This window comes from Pseudophryne corroboree, chromosome 6, assembly GCF_028390025.1.
Source record: "Pseudophryne corroboree isolate aPseCor3 chromosome 6, aPseCor3.hap2, whole genome shotgun sequence".
Lineage (NCBI taxonomy): Eukaryota > Metazoa > Chordata > Amphibia > Anura > Myobatrachidae > Pseudophryne > Pseudophryne corroboree.
In genome coordinates this window covers 139,318,461-139,341,736 of record NC_086449.1, presented here as the reverse complement: position 1 = coordinate 139,341,736, position 23,276 = coordinate 139,318,461, and the positions used below count along the sequence as shown (strand labels likewise).

The 23,276-nt window shown below is 46.9% G+C and overlaps 1 protein-coding gene and 1 long non-coding RNA gene across 4 annotated transcripts in view; one reads left to right on the top strand and one right to left on the bottom strand.

Annotated features, from left to right (window-relative positions):
- GCK (glucokinase) overlaps positions 1-23,276 on the top strand; it is a 39,693-nt gene that overhangs the window by 2,345 nt on the left and 14,072 nt on the right. Inside the window, exons 2-5 of the mRNA XM_063931907.1 lie at positions 11,962-12,124; positions 19,237-19,391; positions 19,589-19,708; positions 21,276-21,371. Coding sequence (XP_063787977.1) covers positions 11,962-12,124; positions 19,237-19,391; positions 19,589-19,708; positions 21,276-21,371 — 534 coding nt within the window. The remainder of the gene's footprint in view (positions 1-11,961; positions 12,125-19,236; positions 19,392-19,588; positions 19,709-21,275; positions 21,372-23,276) is intronic.
- LOC134936716 (uncharacterized) overlaps positions 4,238-23,276 on the bottom strand; it is a 98,246-nt gene continuing 79,207 nt past the window's right edge. For all 3 annotated transcript variants that reach the window (XR_010180541.1, XR_010180540.1, XR_010180539.1), the window contains one exon: positions 4,238-4,289. This is a non-coding gene — a long non-coding RNA (uncharacterized LOC134936716). The remainder of the gene's footprint in view (positions 4,290-23,276) is intronic.

Below are 23,276 nucleotides of genomic sequence, written 5' to 3'. Positions count from 1 at the left end.
TCTGGTCGTTCTGCAGTTAAATTAGTTTTGCATGAAAGGTCACCGGAATTTCGTTTCTCTGCTAGCAACTGATGCAATGGTTCTATGAATGTGAATGAAACTGCATTATTCTGGAAACCTTTTTCACTGCATGATTTGTATACACACGGACCCTTCTGCATATATGATATACTCAAGATTCTGAATGTGCAGATAAAAACCTTTGTTTAGTTATGAGGATCTAGTCTGCCCACAGATGTAATGATACAATTCTGATTCAGAGAAGCATGCGATACCGATGTGTACGCAGGTCAGCCATTTTTTGCTACTACACAAAAATCCTTAAAAACTTGTACAGCACAAACGCAGAGGTGTGGCAAGGTGTCTTGGTGCCTGGAGCAAGGCATATTTAGGTGCCCCCCTCCCCTGTACTGTATTGGGGGCGTGGCTACCAGTTCCCCCCCCACACACACACACCGGTCAAACATAGTGCGTGCCAAAGGCGTGCAGCAGAAGACTGGATTCATAGGGAAGGGGCGTGGCCACAGTTATGCCCCCTGTAGTTATGGACCCAGTAGTTGTGCCCCCTGTAGCTGTGCCCCCTGTAGATTTGCCCCCAGTAGATGTGCCCTCTGTAGCTGTGGCCGGAGTAGCTGTGCCCCCTGTAGCTGTGCCCCTAGTAGGTGTGTCCCCAGTAGGCGTGCCTCCTGTAGCTGTGCCCAGAGTAATTGTGCACCCTGGTTTGTGCCCCCAGTAGTTGTGCCTCCTGTAGATTTGCCCCCAGTAGATGTGCCCGACGTAGTTGTGCCCCCTGTAGATTTGCCCCCAGTAGATGTGCCCGGCGTAGTTGCGCCCCCTGTAGATTTGCCCCCAGTAGTAGTAGTGCCCCCTGTAGATTTGCCCAGAGTAGTTGTGCCCCTGTAGATTTTCCCAGAGTAATTATGCCCCGGTAGCGCCGCAAACACAAAAGAAAAAAAAGAAAAAAAAATACTCCGCTCCTGCTTTCAGACTGCTGCTGGCCACGTCTCCGCCGTCCGTGCGTGTGACGTGTGTCGTCACACGCAAGTCACGGACTGGCGGGGAGCGGAGGGGAGGAGAGCGGAGGGGAGAGAGAGCCTTGATGTGGCTGCGTGCTGCTTGCGGGAGGGAGGTTCCGGCAGAGTTGAGCTGCGGCGCCCTGTACTGTCTTGGGCGCCTGGAGCTCGAGGTCAACCGGAACCGCCCTCCCTATGCCCCTGCACAAACATTAAACAGTGTGAATGCACAAAGGCGCAGCTGCGATTGAGATGCACAGTATGAGAGTGCTGGGTGGTGACTGGGAGGAGGCTAGACAGAGGCACAGAGATGGTCCGTCTTATGGGCGTTAGGGAAATGTTGCATCCGGGGCGCTAAAGTGTATGCATACACAGACGCTTGATCGTTCACATTATTGGGCAATGGAAAATTGCCACCTGCCATAGGGCTGGTACAAATTCTGATTGTATGAGCAATGGTGGAGTATAAAAAAATGCACCGGGATGTATTACAGCGTCTACAGGTGCACCAGGCAGTATTACAGCGTCTACTGGTGCACCAGGCGGTATAACAGCGTCTACAGGTACACCAGGCGATATAACAGCGTCTACAGGTGCACCATCGGTATTACAGCATCTACAGATGCACCAGGCAGTATTACAGCATCTACAGGTGCACCAGGCAGTATACCAACGTCTACAGGTGCACCAGGTGGTATTACAGCATCTACAGGTGCACCAGGCAGTATTACAGCATCTACAGGTGCACCAGGCAGTATACCAACGTCTACAGGTGCACCAGGCAGTATTACAGCATCTACAGGTGCACCAGGCAGTATACCAACGTCTACAGGTGCACCAGGTGGTATTACAGCATCTACAGGTGCACCAGGCAGTATTACAGCATCTACAGATGCACCAGACGGTATTACAGGCGCACCGGGCGGTATATTAGAATCTACAGGCGAACCAGGTGGTATTACAGCGTCTACAGAAGCACCAGTCGGTATTACAGCATCAACAGATGCACCAGGCGGTATTACAGTGTCTACAGGTGCCAGGCGGTATTACAACATCTATAGATGCACCAGGCGGTATTACAGGCGCACCGGGAGGTATATTATAATCTACAGGTGCACCAGGTGGTATTACATATGTACTAGGCAATATTACAGTGTCTATAGAAGTGCCAGGCGATATTACAACGTCAACAGATCCACCAGGCAGTATTACAGTGTCTACAGGTGCCAGGCAGTATTACAACATCTATAGATGCACCAGGCGGTATTACAGGCGCACCGGGAGGTATATTATAATCTACAGGCGCACCATGTGGTATTACAGTGTCTACAGATGTACTAGGCAGTATTACAGTGTCCACAGAAGCACCTGGCGGTATTATAGCATCTACAGGCGCACTAGGCAGTATTACAGCATCAACAGATGCACCAGGCGGTATTACAGCATCTACAGGCGCACTAGGCAGTATTACAGTGTCCACAGAAGCACCAGGCGGTATTACAGCATCAACAGATGCACCAGACGGTATTACAGCGTCTACATGTGCCCGGCGGTATTACAACATCTACAGATGCGCCAAGCGGTATTACAGCGTCTATAGATGCATCAGGCGGTATTATAGGCGCACCGGGTGGTATTACAGAATCTACAGGTGCCCCAGGCGGTATTACAGTGTCTACAGATGTACCAGATGGTATTACAGCGTCTGCAGGAGCAACAGGCAGTATTACAGCATCTACAGATGCACCAGACGGTATTACAGCATCTAAAGGTACCAGGCGGTATTACAGCGTCTACAGGAACACCAGCCAGTATTATAGTGTCTACAGATGCACCAGGTGGTGTTACAGTGTCGACAGGAACACCAGGCAGTATTACAGTGTCTACAGATGCACCAGGTGGTGTTACAGTGTCGACAGGAACACCAGGCAGTATTACAGTGTCTACAGATGCACCAGGTGGTATTACAGCGTCTACAGGTGCACCAGGCTGTATTAAAGCAATGTGTGCATCTCAGTCCTTGCACACTCATATGCACGGATGTGCACCAGGGAAGACACGTGTATAAAGTCGCAGATGAGCGAATGCCAAAAGATGTGGCCACATTTACCAATGAATCAGCCCCAAAGTCTTTTCATCTTCTTATACCTTAAAACCAGATCAGCATAATAATAATAAACAGCACATATGAAGAACTAGTAACATAACTGTGATGCTTTGTCATACAATACATTTTTCAGGACTTGTGTGCACCATGGGCCTGATTCATAGTTGTTCAAAAACCCTATTTTCATGCAGTTGGGCTATTATCGGCCCACAGCGCATGTGTCGAAGTCTCAGTGTTCATGTGCCGCGTTGGTCTTCTGATGGCGGTCGCAGAGAGGATTCGTTGGCCAAGTGATTGACAGTTAGGGACCATTTGGGTGCGGTTACAGGGAATGGTGGCAAAACGTAGGCATTTCATGACCATTTTTTGGGCCTGTCTCAGCCTGTGACTGTGATCCTATGTGCAACTGTCATGACTCCAGCGTCTTACTTCTGTGGCCATGCTGCACGTCCTTAGGGATACGCAGAAGTTTGATAACTTGCTGATCTGCCCCTAACATGGCGTTTTTGTATGCAGCCACAGGGACTTGCAAGGTCATTGTGAACAAATGCGCAACTGCAGCTACATTAGCTGAATCAGGCCCCATGTTACCTCACAAACTGTACCTAATATATATAGAATTATTTATGATGACATCAATCAGTGAAGTACTATGTTCTTATGACTGTCTGTTCAGTCAGGTCACAGAGTTAGTGTCAATGTGAAGCTGTCAGTGAGCATGGCACAGAGGCTTTCAGGGTCACAGTGACTAGGAGGGACCTATATCCGCTGGGCAGGGCCACAGATATTACAAGTGAGGGCCAGCTTGCTGCGACCGGTGCTGTAATCCAGGGCTTACCGGACACTGCTGGCTGGTCCCTAGCTCAAGCCGGCCCTGTCTCATCTTTATTAATTATTAACCCCTCCATGACCTGAGTTATTCCTTACCTTCTTGACCAGACAACGTTACACAATTTTAGTGTGCATTGTTTACAGAGAGAGACTCATTTCAACTGCTTTGTTTACTCGTGTCTATATAACATGGGGTTCTTGTAGAATGGGTTATTTGGAGTCAGAATGAAATAAATAATGTTTTATTCTAGATGCCTCATATGGAGTACTGTATGTTAGCCAAAACTTACCATCTTCCACCATTCTTCAAATAGTTGTATAGAATGGAGACACATAACCTAACAAAAAAAGAAAATGTAAAAAAAATTAAATGATTTTAACGTTTATTTGTTTTGGGGTTTTATCTGCACCAATGAACCCTTTCTGTCAGTACTGACTCAGTGTAACCTAGAGATAATGGGGGTCATTCCGAGTTGATCGCTAGCTGAATTTGTTCGCAGAGCAGAGATCAGGCTAAAAAATGGCAGTTCTGCACATGCATAGGCGGCGCAATGCGCGTCGTACGGGCACAACGAACGATGTAGTTTTGCACAGGGTCTATCAATGCATTTCAGTCGCACTGCTTGCCGCAGAGTGATTCACATGAAGTGGGCGTTTCTGGGTGGCAACTGACCGTTTTCAGGGAGTGTGCGGAAAAACGCAGGCGTGCCAGGAAAAATGCAGGCGTGGCTGGGCGAACGCTGGGCGGGTGTGTGACGTCAAATCCGGAACTGAATAGTTTGAAGTGATCGCAAGCGCTGAGTAGGTTTTGAGGCACTCTGAAACTGCACAAAAAAATTTTTGCAGGCGCTCTGCGATACAACTGTTTGCACTTCTGCTAAGGTAAAATACACTCCCAGTGAGCAGCGGCAATGCATTTGCACGGCTGCTAAAACTAGCTAGCGAGCGATCAACTCAGAATGACCCCCAATGACATATACTCTAGAGACGTATATTACACTACAGACAGATTGGCTGTCTGTACACAGAGCATTTTAGCGATCACTGAAAAAGGCCAGGCTTCCATATTAAGCAGCACTTTGGTCACTAAGTACAGTAATCTGACAGCCAGGTACTGCAATTGACCGTTCCTGACCACATCATTGTAACCCAAAATTCTTACAGACATATGAGTTCTGGATAGGATGCAAATCTTCATCCAGTCAGCACAAGGCCCATCCGGCATGGACATAAGAGTACCAATGGCAGGAGGGAAAGGGTTAAACAAATCTACAGTATGTACTGTTATGTATGTTTATAAAATTGGGCCAGCTTTTCTTTAGCAGTGACTCCTGTGCAGAGCTGGTCCTGACCAATATGATGCCCTAGGCAAGATTTTGGCTGGAGCCCCTAGCACCACGGCTAGTTTCACCTCTGACCCTGTACCCCTTTCCCAGCACCATCACCCCTCACCCATAGCAGTCCTCATTTTGATGTTTTTACCCCCTATATATTAAATAGGAACAGTGCGCACATTCGGCGCAAAGCTCAAAAAGGGGTCTGATCTTGCTGGTAAGGCGCACGTCTACACAATAGTACCCCCAATTCAAATTACGCTACATAGTACTGCAACTTTATTCACATTTTATCAAGTGATAGTGTCCCTAATTCACGTTACATCACACAGTAGTACCACATTACCTTATATACGTTACTCCTCACAGTAGTGCCCTTTACACCACACCATATTCCTCTTTATTCACATTAGACCACATAATAGTGCTCTTTCTAAACGCAACACCACACAGTAGAGCACCTTATACCAGGGCCGTTTCTAGCCAATTTGGTTCCCAGTGCGAGATTTAAAAATGCGCCCCCCCCCCCCCATTCACATAAAAAAAAAATGTGCTGCCCCCATAGATATAAAGAGTAAAAGCATGCGCGTGCGCTCCCGACAAGGGGGTGTGGCCTAATTAAAACAGGCGTGGCTTTGTTAAGATGGGCGTGGCCTCATCTGATCTCATCATTACGGCCACCACAGGATAAAAAAATAAAAAGTCCTCATTTTACACATTACAGCAGGCACGCGACCCCATTTTACACATTGCGGCAGGAAAGTGTCCCCATTTTACACATTGCGGCAGGCAAGTGTCCCCATTTTACATATTGTGGCAGGCACGTGCCCCGATTTTACACAGTGCAGCAGACACGTACCCCCATTTTACACATTGCGGCAGGAAAGTGTCTCCATTTTACACATTGCGGCAGGCACGTGCCCCCATTTTACACAGTGCAGCAGACACGTACCCCCATTTTACACATTGCGGCAGGAAAGTGTCTCCATTTTACACATTGCGGCAGGCACGTGCCTCCATTTTACACAGTACAACAGGCAAGTGTCCCCATTTTACACACTGCGGCAGGCAGGTGCCCCCATTTTACACATTGCGGCAGGAAAGTGTCCCCATTTTACACAGTGCAGCAGACACGTACCCCCATTTTACACATTGCGGCAGGAAAGTGTCTCCATTTTACACATTGCGGCAGGCAAGTGTCCCCATTTTACACACTGCGGCAGGCAGGTGCCCCCATTTTACACATTGCGGCAGGAAAGTGTCCCCATTTTACACAGTGCAGCAGACACGTACCCCCATTTTACACATTGCGGCAGGAAAGTGTCTCCATTTTACACATTGCGGCAGGCACGTGCCTCCATTTTACACAGTACAACAGGCAAGTGTCCCCATTTTACACATTGCGGTAGGCACGTGACCCCATTTTACACAGTACGGCAGGCACGTGCCCCCATTTTACACATTGCGGCAGGAAAGTGTCTCCATTTTACACATTGCGGCAGGCACGTGCCTCCATTTTACACAGTACAGCAGGCAAGTGTCCCCATTTTACACACTGCGGCAGGCAGGTGCCCCCATTTTACACATTGCGGCAGGAAAGTGTCCCCATTTTACACAGTGCAGCAGACACGTACCCCCATTTTACACATTGCGGCAGGAAAGTGTCTCCATTTTACACATTGCGGCAGGCACGTGCCTCCATTTTACACAGTACAACAGGCAAGTGTCCCCATTTTACACATTGCGGTAGGCACGTGACCCCATTTTACACAGTACGGCAGGCACGTGCCCCCATTTTACACATTACGGCAGACTGCGTCCCCATTTTACACATTCTGGCAGGCAAGTGTCCCTATTGTACACATTCCGGCAGGCAAGTGTCCCCATTTTACACATTCCGGCAGGCAAGTGTCCCTATTTTACACATTAAGGCAGGCACGTGCCCCATTTTACACATTCCGGCAGACTGCATCCCCATTTTACACATTCCGGCAGACAGGTGTCCCCAATTTACACATTCCGGCAGACAGGTGTCCCCATTTTACACAGTACGGCAGGTGGTGGTGGTGGTGGGGGGAAGGAGGGAGGGAGGGAGAGAGAGAGAGGGAGAGGCGCTGACTTACATTTGAAGCGGTTCTTCCCGCTCTTCAGCCGCCTCTCCCTCGTCTGTGTGGCGCCGCCGCCGGCCGGCTTGGTTCCCCCTTCTCCCTCCTCCCGAGTGTGCAGCTCGGGGGGCAGGGTTTTGCGGAATGACGCGATTGCGTCGTGATGTCACGACGCAATCGCGTCATTCCGCGAAACCCTGCCCCCCGAGCTGGGCACTCGGGAGGAGGGGGAATTCGAAGTCCTCAAGAAGTGCCGCGCCGGGCGCCCCGTGCGGTTGCACGGCTCGCCCGCCGCAAGAAACGGCACTGCCTTATACACATAATGCCACACATTAGTAATGCCTTTGTTTACATAATACCACAGTAATGCCCCTTACACATTATGCCAACCTTCAATGCCCTTACACACATAATGTCCTTACACATATACCGCACATTGGCCCTCATTCCGAGTTTTTCGCTCGCTAGCTTTTAGCAGCATTGCACACGCTAAGCCGCCGCCCTCTGGGAGTGTATTTTAGCTTAGCAGAATTGCGAACGGAAGATTCGCAAAATTGCGAATAGAAATTTCTTAGCAGTTTCTGAGTAGCTCGACACTTACTCTGCCACTGTGATCAGTTCAGTCAGTTTCGTTCCTGGTTTGACGTCACAAACACACCCAGCGTTCGCCCAGGCACTGCCCCGTTTCTCCAGCCACTCCCGCGTTTTCCCAGAAACGGCGGCGTTTTTTCACACACACCCATAAAACGGCCAGTTTCCGCCCAGAAACACCCACTTCCTGTCAATCACACTCCGATCACCAGAACGAAGAAAAATCCTTGTAATGCCGTGAGTAAAATACCTAACTTTTGAGTAAAATAACTAAGCGCATTTGCTCTGCGAACCATGCACATGCGCAGTAAGCGACTAATCGCAATATAAAGAAAATCGGCAAAGAGCGAACAACTCGGAATGAGGGCCATTGGGGGTAATTCTGAGTTGATTGCAGCAGGAATTTTGTTAGCAGTTGGGCAAAACCATATGCACTGCAGGGGAGGCAGATATAACATGTACAGAGAGAGTTAGAGTTGGGTGGGTTATTTTGTTTCTGTGCAGGGTAAATACTGGCTGCTTTATTTTTACACTGCAATTTAGATTTCAGTTTGAATATACTCCACCCAAATCTAACTCTCTCTGCACATGTTATATCTGGCCCCCCTGCAGTGCACATGGGTGGTCATTCTGAGTTGTTCGCTCTGTATTTTCTTTGCATCGCAGCGATTTTTCGCTAATTGCGCATGCGCAATGTTCGCACTGCGACTGCGCCAAGTAAATTTGCTAAAAAGTTTGGTATTTTACTCACGGCATTACGAGGTTTTTTCTTCATTCTGGTGATCGTAATGTGATTGACAGGAAGTGGGTGTTTCTGAGCGGAAACTAGCCATTTTATGGGAGTGTGTGAAAAAACGCTGCCGTTTCTGGGAAAACGCGGGAGTGGCTGGAGAAACGGGGGAGTGTCTGGGCGAACGCTGGGTGTGTTTGTGAACGAAACTGACTGAACTGATCGCAGTGGCAGAGTAAGTGTCAAGCTACTCAGAAACTGCTAAGAAATTTCTAATCGCAATTTAGAGAATCTTTCGTTCGTAATTTTGCTAAGCTAAGATTCACTCCCAGTAGGCAGCGGCTTAGCGTGTGCAATGCTGCTAAAAGCAGTTTACGAGCGAACAACTCGGAATGAGAGCCATGGTTTTGCTCAACTGCTAACAAATTTGCTGCTGCGATCAACTCAGAATTAGGCCCATTATTAATGCCCTTATACACATAATGACACACATAGTGCCCCTTACACATTTGCCGCACTTTATTAATGCATTTATACACATGACACACATAATGCCCCTTACACATATGCCGAACACTATTGCACAACCAACCCACCCGCACACCACAGCACTATCATGGCCGCTAACACTGTGACCTCTGACTCTGCTTGGATACAGATGTGTCCTCATGCATCTTGCCTCATTATGCCATGCAGCAGGAGATGCCTGGCGTATGTCAGCTGGCAGCTCTGCTAATGCCGGGCGCTTTTTGTTTTTGTTGAAAATACGTCTTATTTGCATTACTATGTGGCTAGGATGCACAAGCAGCTTCTGCTGATTAAAATTATGCGTGGCATGCCTATATTCTATGTGCGACTGTGACTGTATCTGCATATGAAATGCTACGTTACAATGATTTCTATGAATACACTGTAGCATTTCGTATGCAAATACAGCCGCAGTCACACACAGAATATAGGCATGCCACATATCATTTTAATCAGCAGAAGCTGCTTGTGCCCCTAGGCATATCAAATGCCCTAGGCATTTACCTAGTTTGCCTATGCCTGGGGCCAGCTCTGCTCCTATGTTTGCACATGTGTATTATGGCATATTGACATTCAGAATGTTTACACCATAATGATGACGTGGCCAAAATGTCAACATGTTCATTATGTCGATATTATGAATGTCAACAGTCATGTCAACACTCCTATTTTAGCCTAACCCTAATTGCAACTTAACCCTAACCTCATGTTGGCATGTTAAATGCCGACATTATGAACTTGTCGACAGTATAGTGCCCACAGTTTGAATATTGACATTCTAACTACATCCCGTCTGCACACATAAATATGTGTCTCACAGCTTTCAGTTAGTCACTCAGACACGATAGGCTTACAGGATCCAAAACAGCATGGATTTACTGGTGGGAGATCATGCCAAACAAATCTTGTCTTTTTTGACTCTGATGAAAATAATAGATTAAGGGGGGCCTTAGATGTAGCATATCTAGACTTTAGTAAGGAATTTGACACTGTCCCACATCGCAGACTGCTAAATAACTTGAAAGCATGGGGGTGGATTATAAAACAGTTAAATGGATAAGAACCTGGTTGCAGGATAGGAAACAGACAGTTGTAGTAAATGGAGTGCAATCTTTGGAAGGAAATGTTACCAGTGGAGTACCCCAGGGATCTGTACTTGGACCAATTCTCTTTACTATCTTTGTTGGTGACATTGCAAATGGTATTAAAGGGAAAGTATGCCTTTTTGCAGATTATACAAAGATTTGCAACAGGGTAGACACACCGGGAGGGGTAAAACAAATGATTGATGACCTAGCTAGGCTTAAGAAATGGTCAAGAACGTGGCAACTACAGTTTAATGCTAAAAAATGCAAAATCATGCACTTGGGTCTCAAAAATAGTGTGTCCAGTTCTGGAGACCACGGCCCTCATTCCGAGTTGATCGCTCGCTAGCTGCTTTTAGCAGCAGTACACACGCTAGGCCGCCGCCCTCTGGGAGTGTATCTTAGCTTAGCAGAAGTGCGAACTAAAGGTTAGCAGAACTGCTCGTAAAATTATTCATACAGTTTCTGAGCAGCTCCAAACCAACTCCTAGCTTGCGATCACCTCACTCAGTTTAGTTCCTGCTTTGACGTCACAAACACGCCCTGCGTTCAGCCAGCCACTCCCCCGTTTCCCCAGACACGCCTGCGTTTTTACCTGTCACGCCTGCGTTTTTTTTTAGCACACCCCCTGAAGACGGCCAGTTACCACCCAGAAACACCCACTTCCTGTCAATCACTCTCCGATCAACAGAGCAACAGAAAAGCGTCGCTCGACCTTGTGTAAAATAGCATAGTTTTGTGTGAAAGTACTTCGCGCGTGTGTATTGTGGCCCATACGCATGCGCAGTTTTGCAGTTTTTTTACCTGATCGCTGCGCTGCAAAAATCGGCAGCGAGCGATCAACTCGGAATGAGGGCCCATATCTCCAGAAGGATACAAATACATTAGAGAGTTTACGAAGAAGGGAAACTAAAATGGTGCATGGCCTACATCACAAAACTTACCCGGAAAGGCTAAAAGATCTTAACATGTATAGTTTGGAGGAGAGAAGGGAAAGGGGGGACATGATAGAAACTTTCAAATATACCAAGGGTTTTAATAAAGTTCAGGAGGGAAACATTCTTCAAAGCATGAGGAGTATTAGAACTCGAGGACATACACTGAAACTGGAGGGGGGGAGGTTCAGGGGAAATTTAAGGAAAAATTACTTCACAGAAAGGGTAGTGGACAAGTGGAATAGCTTCCCATCAGAGGTGGTAGAGGCTAAGACTGTAGAGCAATTTAAACATGCTTGGGATAGGCATATGAATATCCTTACAAAGAATTAAGGTTCAAAAAGGTTTGAGATTACCTAAAGGATAAAAAAGTGGCAGACTAGATGGGCCAAGTGGTTCTTACCTGCCATCAAATTCTATGTTTGTATATTTCTATGTATGTAGTAAGCAGTGAAAAAAGTGGAGAAGTGAGCCAGTGGAGAAGTTGCCCATAGCAACCAATCAGCTGCTCTGTATAATGTTATAGTATGCAAATTATAAATGCTACTACAATGCGGATTGGTTGCCATGGGCAACTTCTTCACTGGCTCACCGCTCCACTCTTTTCACTGCTTATTACATCTCCCCCTCAGGCTTTTATAACCTTTGGATGCTTGTGTCTCAGAAAGTTACCTATTCCCATGGCTTCCTCTACACTTGCAGGTGGAACAGATGCTGTCCGAGTTCAAGCTTCATGAAGAAGAGTTGCAGGTCCTGATGGACAGATTGCAGGCAGAGATGGACCGAGGTCTTCATCTGGAGACCAACGAGGAGGCTAGTGTTAAAATGCTGCCCACCTATGTGCGATCCACACCTGATGGCTCCGGTAAGAGTACTGTCTAGGTTAGTGCCACACGGCACACACACACACTTTCTGAAGGCATATACTGTAGATCATATAGGCACCACAGTACTTTCCATGTTCTAGATAGGGGATGTGCCAGTCATGGTCTGAGTGGCTCTTGTGTATACTGAGATACATAGAGGCACAGCAAAGATATGTTAAGATGGTACAAAACCTGTGTAAGTAAAATAACAGTCAGCTTCACCAGATACCTAGATGGTCATTATTCATCCACAATACATTTGTGATTGCAATTATCGGCCATGATACATGTGGGATCACATTATGGGTGGATAAAGACGCATTCAGCAATTTGCTAGATTCTAGTGTGCCTGTTTGTCCTGATCTCACATGTGGCAAGTCGGTGGGGTAAGGGTCATTCTCATGGCACCAGTGTGTAAACCATCTGTGGGCAAAGGGGTGTGTAAGCAAAAGGACCAATGAGAAGCATGGTTTATAAACATTGCCAGCTTCTCATTGGCCCTCTTGTGCATACCCGTTCTGCAGCTATTTTCTCCTCTATAGAGTGAAGTACTATAGCAGCTTTAAAGAAACAAGGGGTATATTTATTAACAGATTCTGCTAGACCCCAATAATAACAATTACTTATCAACGCAACGTGCGTCAATAAGGATCCCTTATTCGCCTAAACGTTTTATTATTAGCTCAATGCAAGTAAAGTGATCACAACCGTAATCATTTTACCTTATATTTCGCTCAGCACAAGTGCAAGCGAGCAGCAGAAGGATACCTTTCCTGTTAGCGTGCAACCCGAAGGCTACAACGGGCTAATGTCATCCGTTAGCTGCTGGGCCATGTTCTGGAATGCTTCACATTCTGGAGCTTGGTAAATATGAAGCCTAGTAGCCCCCATTGAACCAATGGGGGCTGCTTCTGCTGTCGGTAATAGAGGGACTGTGGCAGATATGGTACATTGGGGTAATAATAAATATATGTGGGTACCCCGCAAAATGGGTGGTTGCAGGGGATATCCAGCAAATATTATTTTATAAAAAGGCCCCTGATTACCTTAATGTATTCAGTTTGCTTGTATCTCCTGCTTAGTGCTTCCTAATCTTGTGGAAGGCAGTTTCTGGTCCACTCCTGTGATTAGTGAGGTCATGGCTACAAGAGATAGAAGCAATGTCAGTATTTAGGTGGTCATTCCGAGTTGTTCGCTCTGTATTTTTCTTCGCATCGCAGCGATTTTCCGCTAACTGCGCATGCGCAATGTTCGCACTGCGACTGCGCCAAGTAAATTTGCTATGCAGTTAGGTATTTTACTCACGGTTTTTTCTTCGTTCTGGTGATCGTAATGTGATTGACAGGAAGTGGGTGTTTCTGGGCGGAAACTGGCCGTTTTATGGGTGTGTGCGAAAAACGCTACCGTTTCTGGGAAAAACGCGGGAGTGGCTGGAGAAACGGGGGAATGTCTGGGCGACCGCTGGGTGTGTTTGTGACGTCAAACCAGGAATGACAAGCACTGAACTGATGGCAGATGCCGAGTAAGTCTGGAGCTACTCAGAAACTGCTAAGAGAGGTCTAATCGCAATATTGCGAATCCGTCGGTCGCAATTTTAAGAAGCTAAGATTCACTCCCAGTAGGCGGCGGCTTAGCGTGTGCAAAGCTGCTAAAAGCAGCTTGCGAGCGAACAACTCGGAATGAGGGCCTTAGTTTAAAATGATGAGAGCCAGTTCTTCCTCCCAAACTGCAGTCAGCGCTTTAGCTACTATGGAACTTTGTGGAGCTACAAGTCCCAGCCTGCCCAGCCAGACTTGTAACAGAAAAGCTGTGGGGGGGGGGGGGGGGGGGGCTACAGGTTGCCCATCTCTTCTGGAAGTGTTACTTAAACTGTGTTGATATGGTAATGAACCTGATCAGAAATATAAAGTGTATAGCCGTAGATTGCCATAAAATAGGAAATGTTTTACAGGATGTTTTTAGGACCTAAGTATTGACCCTGATAATAGCAGCTAATCCACTGTGCAGCAAGGCTGTATTTGTGCACAGAAGGACCTTGCTCAGTGAGGAGGGATAGATTAAAGTGGATTAGGCAGGTAGTCATGTAATTTTATGGGTTCAGCTTTGAAGAGATGGTCCGATATGCTCATTAGACCGTGGTCACTAGGTGCAGGATTTGGAACCACTCTGAAAGTAAATATTAGCCTTGTTCAAACAGTGGCTCCTTACTACACTTCTCCCCGTGTCCTTCACCTCAACGCAGCGGAATAATGATCCCTGTGCCCTATATTTTCTTTACAAAACTTTTATTTACTTACCTAAAAAGTGCCCAGCCGTGCAGTGGGATGGCAGCCAGTAACGCAAGGTTATACAGTGTCATGTGTGATTTGCCTCTACAGTAAACACAGAAGTAGTTTGTAAATAGTGAAATACAGGGATTGACAGCTAGTATATATTATGCTAGCCATACATCAGACCAACTTTTCTCCAACACTCCAAACTTCCAACCATCCAACTTGTCTGTTCAACTAAAACAGTGCCCCATACATCTCACCAACTTTTTACCAGTGCTCCACACATCTAACCAACTTTTCATCAGATCAACCAACCTTCCAACTTCTGTCCAACTTGTGATGTCACCGAAGTAGGCGGACAGTGCCTTCCTACAGTTCTTCAGTTTTGTTTTGTTTCTTTTCATTTCAAAACATGCAGAATTGTCTTTTTTTCAGTGAAACTGGGCTTTTCTTTCACCACCATACATTTATTAGATTTACTTGTTTTTATACTGAACTATGGATACCAGCATAGTTGGGCTGCCAAGGCAAATTATATATATATATATATATATATATATATATATATATATACCAGATGTAGATGTTCGGCACTCCCAATGTAGTAAAATGTACAGCTTGCCTGGTGCCCTCCTGAGCTTCAAAAAGCAAACATATCACAAACGATAGGCGGCACTCTAGGACTTTTCAAAAATCAAGAACATACGTGACCCTGTTCTGACAGCTTAACGTTTCGGTTTCGGTCATTTTCAATCCGCCACACTTTGCTGGCGGAATCTAATAAAAAATGTTAAAAACATGTTTTTTTTTGTGTTTTTTGGGGTGGGTAATATTTATATTAGAAGGGATTAGGTACTTGGTTTGTCTTTTTTGGAGGCACAAGTATTATTTATATATTTTTAAAAAGATTATTATTATTATTATTATTATTATTATTATTATTTTTAAATGGAATGGGAAAAACCTGAAAAAAAATTGCGTGGGGTCCCCCCTCCAAAGCATAACCAGCCTCGGGCTCTTCGAGCCGGTCCTGGTTCTAAAAATCCGGGGGAAAAACGGACAGGGGATCCCCCGTATTTTTAAAACCAGCACCGGGCTCTGCGCCTGGTGCTGGTGCAAAAAATACGGGGGACAAAAAGAGTAGGGGTCCCCCGTATTTTTTACACCAGCATCGGGCTCCACTAGCTGGACAGATAATGCCACAGCCGGGGGTCACTTTTATACAGTGCCCTGCGGCCGTGGCATTAAATATCCAACTAGTCACCCCTGGCCGGGGTACCCTGGGGGAGTGGGGACCCCTTCAATCAAGGGGTTCCCCTCCTCAGCCACCCAAGGGCCAGGGGTGAAGCCCGAGGCTGTCCCCCCCATCCAAAGGCTGCGGATGGGGGGCTGATAGCCTTGAGAAAATTAAAAGAATATTGTTTTTTCCAGTAGTACTACAAGTCCCAGCAAGCCTCCCCCGCAAGCTGGTACTTGGAGAACCACAAGTACCAGCATGCGGGAGAAAAATGGGCCCGCTGGTACCTGTAGTTCTAATAGGAAAAAAATACCCAAATAAAAACAGGAGACACACACCGTGACAGTAAAACTTTATTTCACACATGTCGACACACACATACTTACCTATGTTGACACGAAGCAGTCGGTCCTCTTCTCCAAGTAGAATCCACGGGTACCTGAAAATAAAAGATAATTATACTCACCTGATCCAGGGTCCAGATTATAATCCACGTACTTGGCAAAACAACAAACCGAACACCCGGACCAAACGGACTGAAAGGGGTCCCATGCGGCGAACTAGCGGTGGGGTGCGGCGAATTAGCGGTGCGGGTGTGCGGCTGATTATCGGTGCGGGTGCGGGGGGGTGCGGCGAATTAGCGGTGCGGGTGCGGGTCTGATTATCGGTGCGGGTGCGGGGGGGGTGCGGCAAATAAGCGGTGAGGGTGCTGGGGGGGGTGCGGCAAATTATCGGTGCGGGTCTGATTATCGGTGCGGGGGGGTGGCGAATTAGCGGTGCAGGTGCGGGGGGGGGGGGGCGGCGAATTAGCGGTGCGGGTGCGGGGGGGTGCTGCGAATTAGCGGTGTGGGTGCGGGGGGTGCTGCGAATTAGCGGTGCGGGTTCGGGGGGGTGCGGCGAATTAGCGGTGCGGGTGCGGGGGGGGGCGGCGAATTAGCGGTGCGGTTGCGGAGGGGGGGTGCGGCGAATTAGCGGCGCGGGTGCGGGGGGGGTGCGACGAATTAGCGGTGAGGGTGCAGGGGGGGTGCGGCAAATTAGCGGTGCGGGTGCGGGGGGGGGGGGTGCAGCTGATTAGCGGTGCGGGGGTGGGATGGTGGCGGCCGGGCGGGCGGGCGGCCGGCCGGTGAATTACCGGTGTGGCAGCCGGTGCAGGCGGAGGGAGGCTGGCGGGCGGGGTGTAAATTTGCGGTGCCGGGCTGAGCAGGGCTGAGGGAGGCTGGCGGGATGGATGGGGCGGCCGGCGGAGGTGTCGCGTTCGTTACTGGAGGTGTCAGTGTGACAGGGGCAGCCCGGCAACAATGATAAACTGCCGCTGCTGCCCCTGAACCTCCTCCCAGCTCCCACACCACTTCTGCTGCTGCCAGGGTGACAGGGGCAGCCCGGCAGCAGTGATAGACTGCCGCAGCTGCCCCTGCACTTCTTCACCCCTCTGCCGCGTCCGCTTCTGGAGGTGTCAGTGTGACAGGGGCAGCCCGGCAACAATGATGAACTGCCGCGGCTACCCCTGAATCTCCTCCCGGCTCCCACACTACTTCTGCTGCTGCCAGGGTGACAGGGGCAGCCCGGCAGCAGTGATAGACTGCCGCAGCTGCCCCTGCACTTCCTCCCGGCTCCTTCTCCACACAGTGCTGCCCGCAGGCAGTGATGGTGAAAGAAGTAGGCGGAGACTGCTGGCCAGTGTCCGCCTACTTATCGTTCAGTTGGGGGGAATGTTCCCCCTACATCTGAACGATTAGTTGGGAAAATCAAACAAGTTTGATTTTCCCAACTAGTTGGACAGACCGTTTCTGGCCGTTTTACAGCGTGTGGGAGCAAACGGCTGATAATCGTTTGCTCCCACACACTGCCAGATTATCTTTCCAACCAGCCAACTAGTTGGCTGGTTGGAAAGATATCGTCTTGGTGTATTGGCTAGCTTTAAAGGGTATCCAATCTCTAGGTCGACAGTAACTAGGTTGACAGTGTCTAGGTCGACCACTATTGGTCAACAGTAACTAGATTGACAGGGTTTTGTAGGTTGACATGTTCTAGGTCGACAGGTCAAAAGGTCGTCATGAGATTTTCAAAAAATTATTCTTTTTTTAAACTTTTTCATACTTTACGATCCACGTGGGCTACGATTGGGAACAGTAACCTGTGCCGAGTGCACTAATTGGGGTTCCCTGTCACTGTATGGCAAAAACGACACCAAAAAACATTTTTTTTAAAACATGTCGAACTTTTGAACTGTCGACCTAGAGACCCTGTTGACCTAGAATCCCTGTTGACCTAGTTACTGTTGACCAATAGTGGTTGACCTAGACACTGTCAACCTAAGTGTGGTCGATCTTCCATACAACAGCCATATTAAAGATCAGTGGATGCCTTAGTTACCTTTTTATTCTGTGTTGGGACATATGCATGTTATATATACAGTACATGCTTCCAGAGAGGACACCTTTAGCCTCACCATGAAAGAACAGATACATTCGGAAAAGCATTGACGATACCACCAGTTGGACAGATCTTCAACTAATAATGTAGTTACAATAACTTAAGGACTTTGGGCCTAATTCTGAGTTGATCGCAGCAGCAAATTTGTTAGCAGTTGGGCAAAACCATGTGCACTGCAGGGGGGGGGGGGCAGATATAGCATGTTCAGAGAGAGTAAGATTTTGGTGGGGTGTGTTCAAACTGAAAACTAAATTGCAGTGTAAGAAGAAAGCAGCCAGTATTTACCCTGCACAGAAACAAAATAACCCGCCCAACTGTAACTCTCTCTATACATATTATATCTGACACACCTGCAGTGCACATGGTTTTGCCCAACTGCTAACAAATTTGCTGCTGCGATCAACTCTGAATTACCCCCACTGTGCGCTAGTTAGAAACTATGGCCCTCCTGACAGTTGTCAGAATGGCAGACACAGGTCTATTGCCTGCCCATCTCATGCCTGCCCTCCGCTAACAGTCTGGCATCCCTGACCTCAGGCAATGTGGCAGGCTTATGTGATATGTAGGGTTTCTATAGAACAAATATTCATTTTAGGGGGAATGCAGTATTGTAGTTTAGGAAAAGATGCAGAATCATTATGTAATGGATGGAGGTTACACAAAATAATCCATGTAATATGGCTGTTACTGCAACTGTATACATATGACATAAAACCCGGTTTCCATAATGTGTTAGTGATAGACAACCTGGTGCACTTCAGAAGTCACATGGTTGGCCGTAACAGGCAAAAGGGACGCACATTGCTCTCAATCTCAGTATTAGGTTAAGGCAATATATTTAATCAAAGACTGAGACACCTAACAGTAATAACACCAGCAGGCATTTTAAACAAGCGTTACAAGCTACAACTCATACTTGCCTACTCTCCTGGAAGTAGTGGGAAACTCACTTTTTTCGGGTGGTCCCTTGCACCCCCTCAAAAGTAGGTGCATCCCCAGCATCCCACCCACTTACAAATGAAGTAAGCAGGATGGGGAGATAACGCCGTGAATCACAGCGCAGTATGGTGGGGTCAGGGCTAAATGAGGTGAACTACCATTTTTGCGTCACATTATTAAATGAATCCATATATTTGAGTATGCCTCTTTCCCTGTCTGACTCCTATAGAGGTTGGAGATTTCCTGGCCTTGGATCTCGGAGGTACTAACTTCCGTGTAATGCTGGTGAAAGTTGGGGAGGATCTGGATGGACTGTGGAAAGTGGATACGAAACACAAAATGTATTGCATACCTGAGGACGCCATGACCGGAACTGCGGAAATGGTGAGAAAACAGGGTGACACTGCAGCTACATGACCAATATATGGTGACAATAAAACACTGACATTAATAAATACGCCTGCCCAGAAAAGTGAATGAAATAAGATGAATATAAAAATATATCAGTGATATAGCAATATGATGTGTTTTCAAACTGTGCCCCAAAAAGTTTTTAAAGTGACCCTGCTTTCTCTCTGCAGCTGTTTGATTACATTGCTGAATGTATATCTGATTATCTGGACCAGCAAAATATGAAACACAAGAAGCTGCCCCTGGGATTCACCTTCTCCTTTCCAGTCAGACATGAAGAGATTGACAAGGTGACTACCTGAGAGGATAACGCCACCCCTACCATGTCTATGTTATACATGCTCAGAGAAATTAATTAGCTCACAAAACACTGTGGAATTCATTTAAAGGGCGCACTACAAACACTGTGATTGTACACCGATTTCCCAACAAGCACACATCACGGTATATGCTGCCTCTCCACAGAGGTGCACTGCGCAAAAGTGTAAACATTACTTCAAAGACCAACAACCTTCCACTATAGAACCACCTCTTTCAATGGAAGAAACTTTTCTGTTTTTCTCCTAAAAAGTTGGGTCGCTTTAGGTCTTAATTGATGACAGTGAGGGGACATGGTACTGTCTGCATTAGCAACTAGGAGGGGGTCATGTGCTATTTTTGTGCCCCCTATCGTAAGGCAACTAGCCCTGTGCTTACCAGTCTAGGGGTAGTTCTCACTAAGGAGGAGATGGATCAAATCTTGAAGAAAGATAAAGTACTGTAGTAACCAATCAGTGCCTAACTCACTTTACAGGCTGTGTTGAAAAATGACAGTTAGGAGATGATTGGTTGGTACTTTATCGTTCTCTACTTCTCTCCAAGGTTTGATACATCTCCCCATAAATGAGGCGAGACCCTTGTGGTTGCCCTGTTGTAGTGGAAGAATGCCAATCTTGGTTACAGAGACTGAATTTAGTAGGTCACCATTCTGCTGGATCCCGCTCAAACTTCTTTTGAAGTGTGCAGGGGCCACTTCAGAATTGCTCCATCCTGGCTCGCACCCTTGCTGCGTGTTAATGTGATTCCCAGCATTTTATGGTGAGTCCATGGTGGTGCAAATCACGACCCCCTGGACTTTCCCTTGTACCTCTCCCCACAGAGATTTCCTAAATAGGAGGTCCAAATAGTAGGTATATGTGAAGAAAGTCCAGGTTTTGTAGCTTGCTACGGGCTGGGGGGGTGGGGAGGGGGTACTGCTCTTTTTTAATATGAACTTATTTTTATTACACATTACATTGTGTATGGGAAGTTTCGATTCATTACAACTATTGCAGAAGAGTCAGGAACCAATTTACAACAGTTCCTGGTGCCAAATTCAGCTCCTTTTGTGAAAGGGAAATTGTCAAACTTGGCAAGGAAAGCCCCTGAAAATGTGCCCCGTCCCCCCCAGTTATCTTGGTCCGCAAAATACAATTTTATTTCTGTACTCTCCTCAATGCCCGCTTCCATGCTTACAGTAAGTGGGAAACGTCAATCTACCATTCTCCCTCTGGAAACCTCATCCACAAATGTGGCCATTTGCCCCACATGTCTATGAACCACAAGGAAAATCTTAAGGCATATGTGCAAATTAAGATGTATAGTAGGTCCAATGCTGTATCTGTACTATGGAGCCATGGCTTTGCTATTGGTATATGACCTCCTGTGTTATAATCTGACATGTATTAGAGGAGAGCTATGATTTCCTATTAGTATCACTGAATGCAGGGAACTACCGTCAGAGCAGCAGAATATCAGCTGGGACCCTGGGATAGTGGCAGTACTACAGGCCTTCCACGCCACAGACTGGGCATGTCACTAATCATCTTTCCTACACAGGGGATCCTTCTGAACTGGACCAAAGGCTTCAAAGCATCAGGAGCGGAGGGGAACAATGTGGTTGGACTGCTGAGAGATGCTATCAAGAGAAGAGGGGTGAGATACCATTTGCACAATGTTGTTCAAAGTAACAGTATCATTCAGTGTAATGAACGAGCAGAACCGTTTCAGGGACGAGCAAGTCTGGCAATTATTGGCAGATTCTATCAGTAAAGATATAGGGTTCCTGGTACAGGGGCACAATCGCTGAGATGATACTGGGATATACCCAGCATACAGACGTAGAACGCATCAAATTGTCATTAAGCACTCTGGGATTTTGCTACATTGCAGTATAATTTCTAAAAGACAGAACTTTAAACACCAAACCCTTGTTTTCTCTGCTGACCTTAATCTTGGGCCCTTCAACTATTAGTCAGAGTTATCAGCAATTAGTTACATCACAGTAAGGGTGACAGTCCATCACAAATACTTATTACTTATTATAGAGTAAGGTTTTACTGGTGAGCGGGGAATGCATTGCTGCATGGGAGGTGCGTATGGTCCATGGCTTCTGTTGCTGTATATAAAATAAAGCAGAATCCGGTGTAAAACAGTGCTGCTGTGATAAAGGCATACCAGTAATACACAGTGTGTGTGTGGGATCTTCCTGAACACGGATACACACATGTTCCCTTGTGTCACCGGACTGAAGAACTTTGAAGCAGGCACAGCACAGTGCAGTGAGTGTGACATCTGGTAACAATGGGGTAAAGCAGATCCTTTCAGTTTTACGCTTTGCGCAGCACATTTGGCGCTGTTGGCTTCCTTAAAGTAGCAGCAAAGTGGTGAAATCACCTGACACTGGAAGATCATTTTATGCGTGCAACATACAGGACATACGCCATCTACGTTTTACTGTATAAGCCAATAAGCCATGTCTTTACTAACATATGGTTATTATTATTTATTGAGTTATACATCAGGCACCTAATCCTTGGTAATAAGACCTGAAAGTTGCTTCCCTGCCTTATCGGACCTATGTGATCATTTAACCTTATTATGTCCTGTAACTGTAAAGTCTGTGGCACAACTGTATACCAGGTAAGATTGCTAGGCTATGGGGGTTATTCAGGTTTGTTATCGAACCAAAAAAGTAAGCAATTGGGCAAAACCTGTTTGCACTGCAGGTGTGGCAGATATAATGTGCAGAGAGAGTTGGATTTGGATGAGTCATATTGTTTCTGTGCAGGGTAAAAACTGGCCGTTTCATTTCTACTGTCACAACTGAGGGCCTGAGCTGACGGGAGGAAGCCTCAGTTGTAGGGGCTGAGATGTAGTTAAACCTGGGAGGTTGAATCACAGACCCCTAGACATGTAAGTAACCCGTAAGAAGATTGCCCGAAGGCGTGACCATGACAACCAGAGTAAAAGTCAATAACGGTTTATTAAACAAAGCTCCATGTATCACAGCAGTGGTAAAATAAGTAATGTAATCAGCAGTAGATTATATCACAGTTCCTGGGTACTACGGGTTGGCAATGGCCACAGGGTTCTGGTAATAAAAGGTACAGTTCTTAATGTCCCAGAGATGGAATGTCCTTACCAGACCCGTCCGTAGTAGTGAGAATAGCCAAGGAACACACCAGCGGATGTTTCACTGTAAGTTGGTAACGCTGCTGTTGGAGTAGCTGCTGTGGGTACTGGTTGGAACCAGTCAGGTGTTAACATGGAGTGGATGCTGGATGGAACCAGCCAAATGGTAGAATGAAGCTAGAGAGCGTAGAAATGCTGGTACCGGTGATTTGTAGATATCCACTGGGGAAGCACCGGCACTTTAAGAAATGCTGATCACTGCTGGAAGCTGACCGCTGGAAGCAGATGGATCTGTAGCTGGAAGCTGGAGTAGTCACGGAGGACTGCAGAGTCAGGCTGCACCGCAAGGTGGTAAACTGGTGCGGGTCTCTAAGTGGTAGCTGGAGACAGGAGCTGGAAACCTGGAACAAAACAACTACAGGAGAG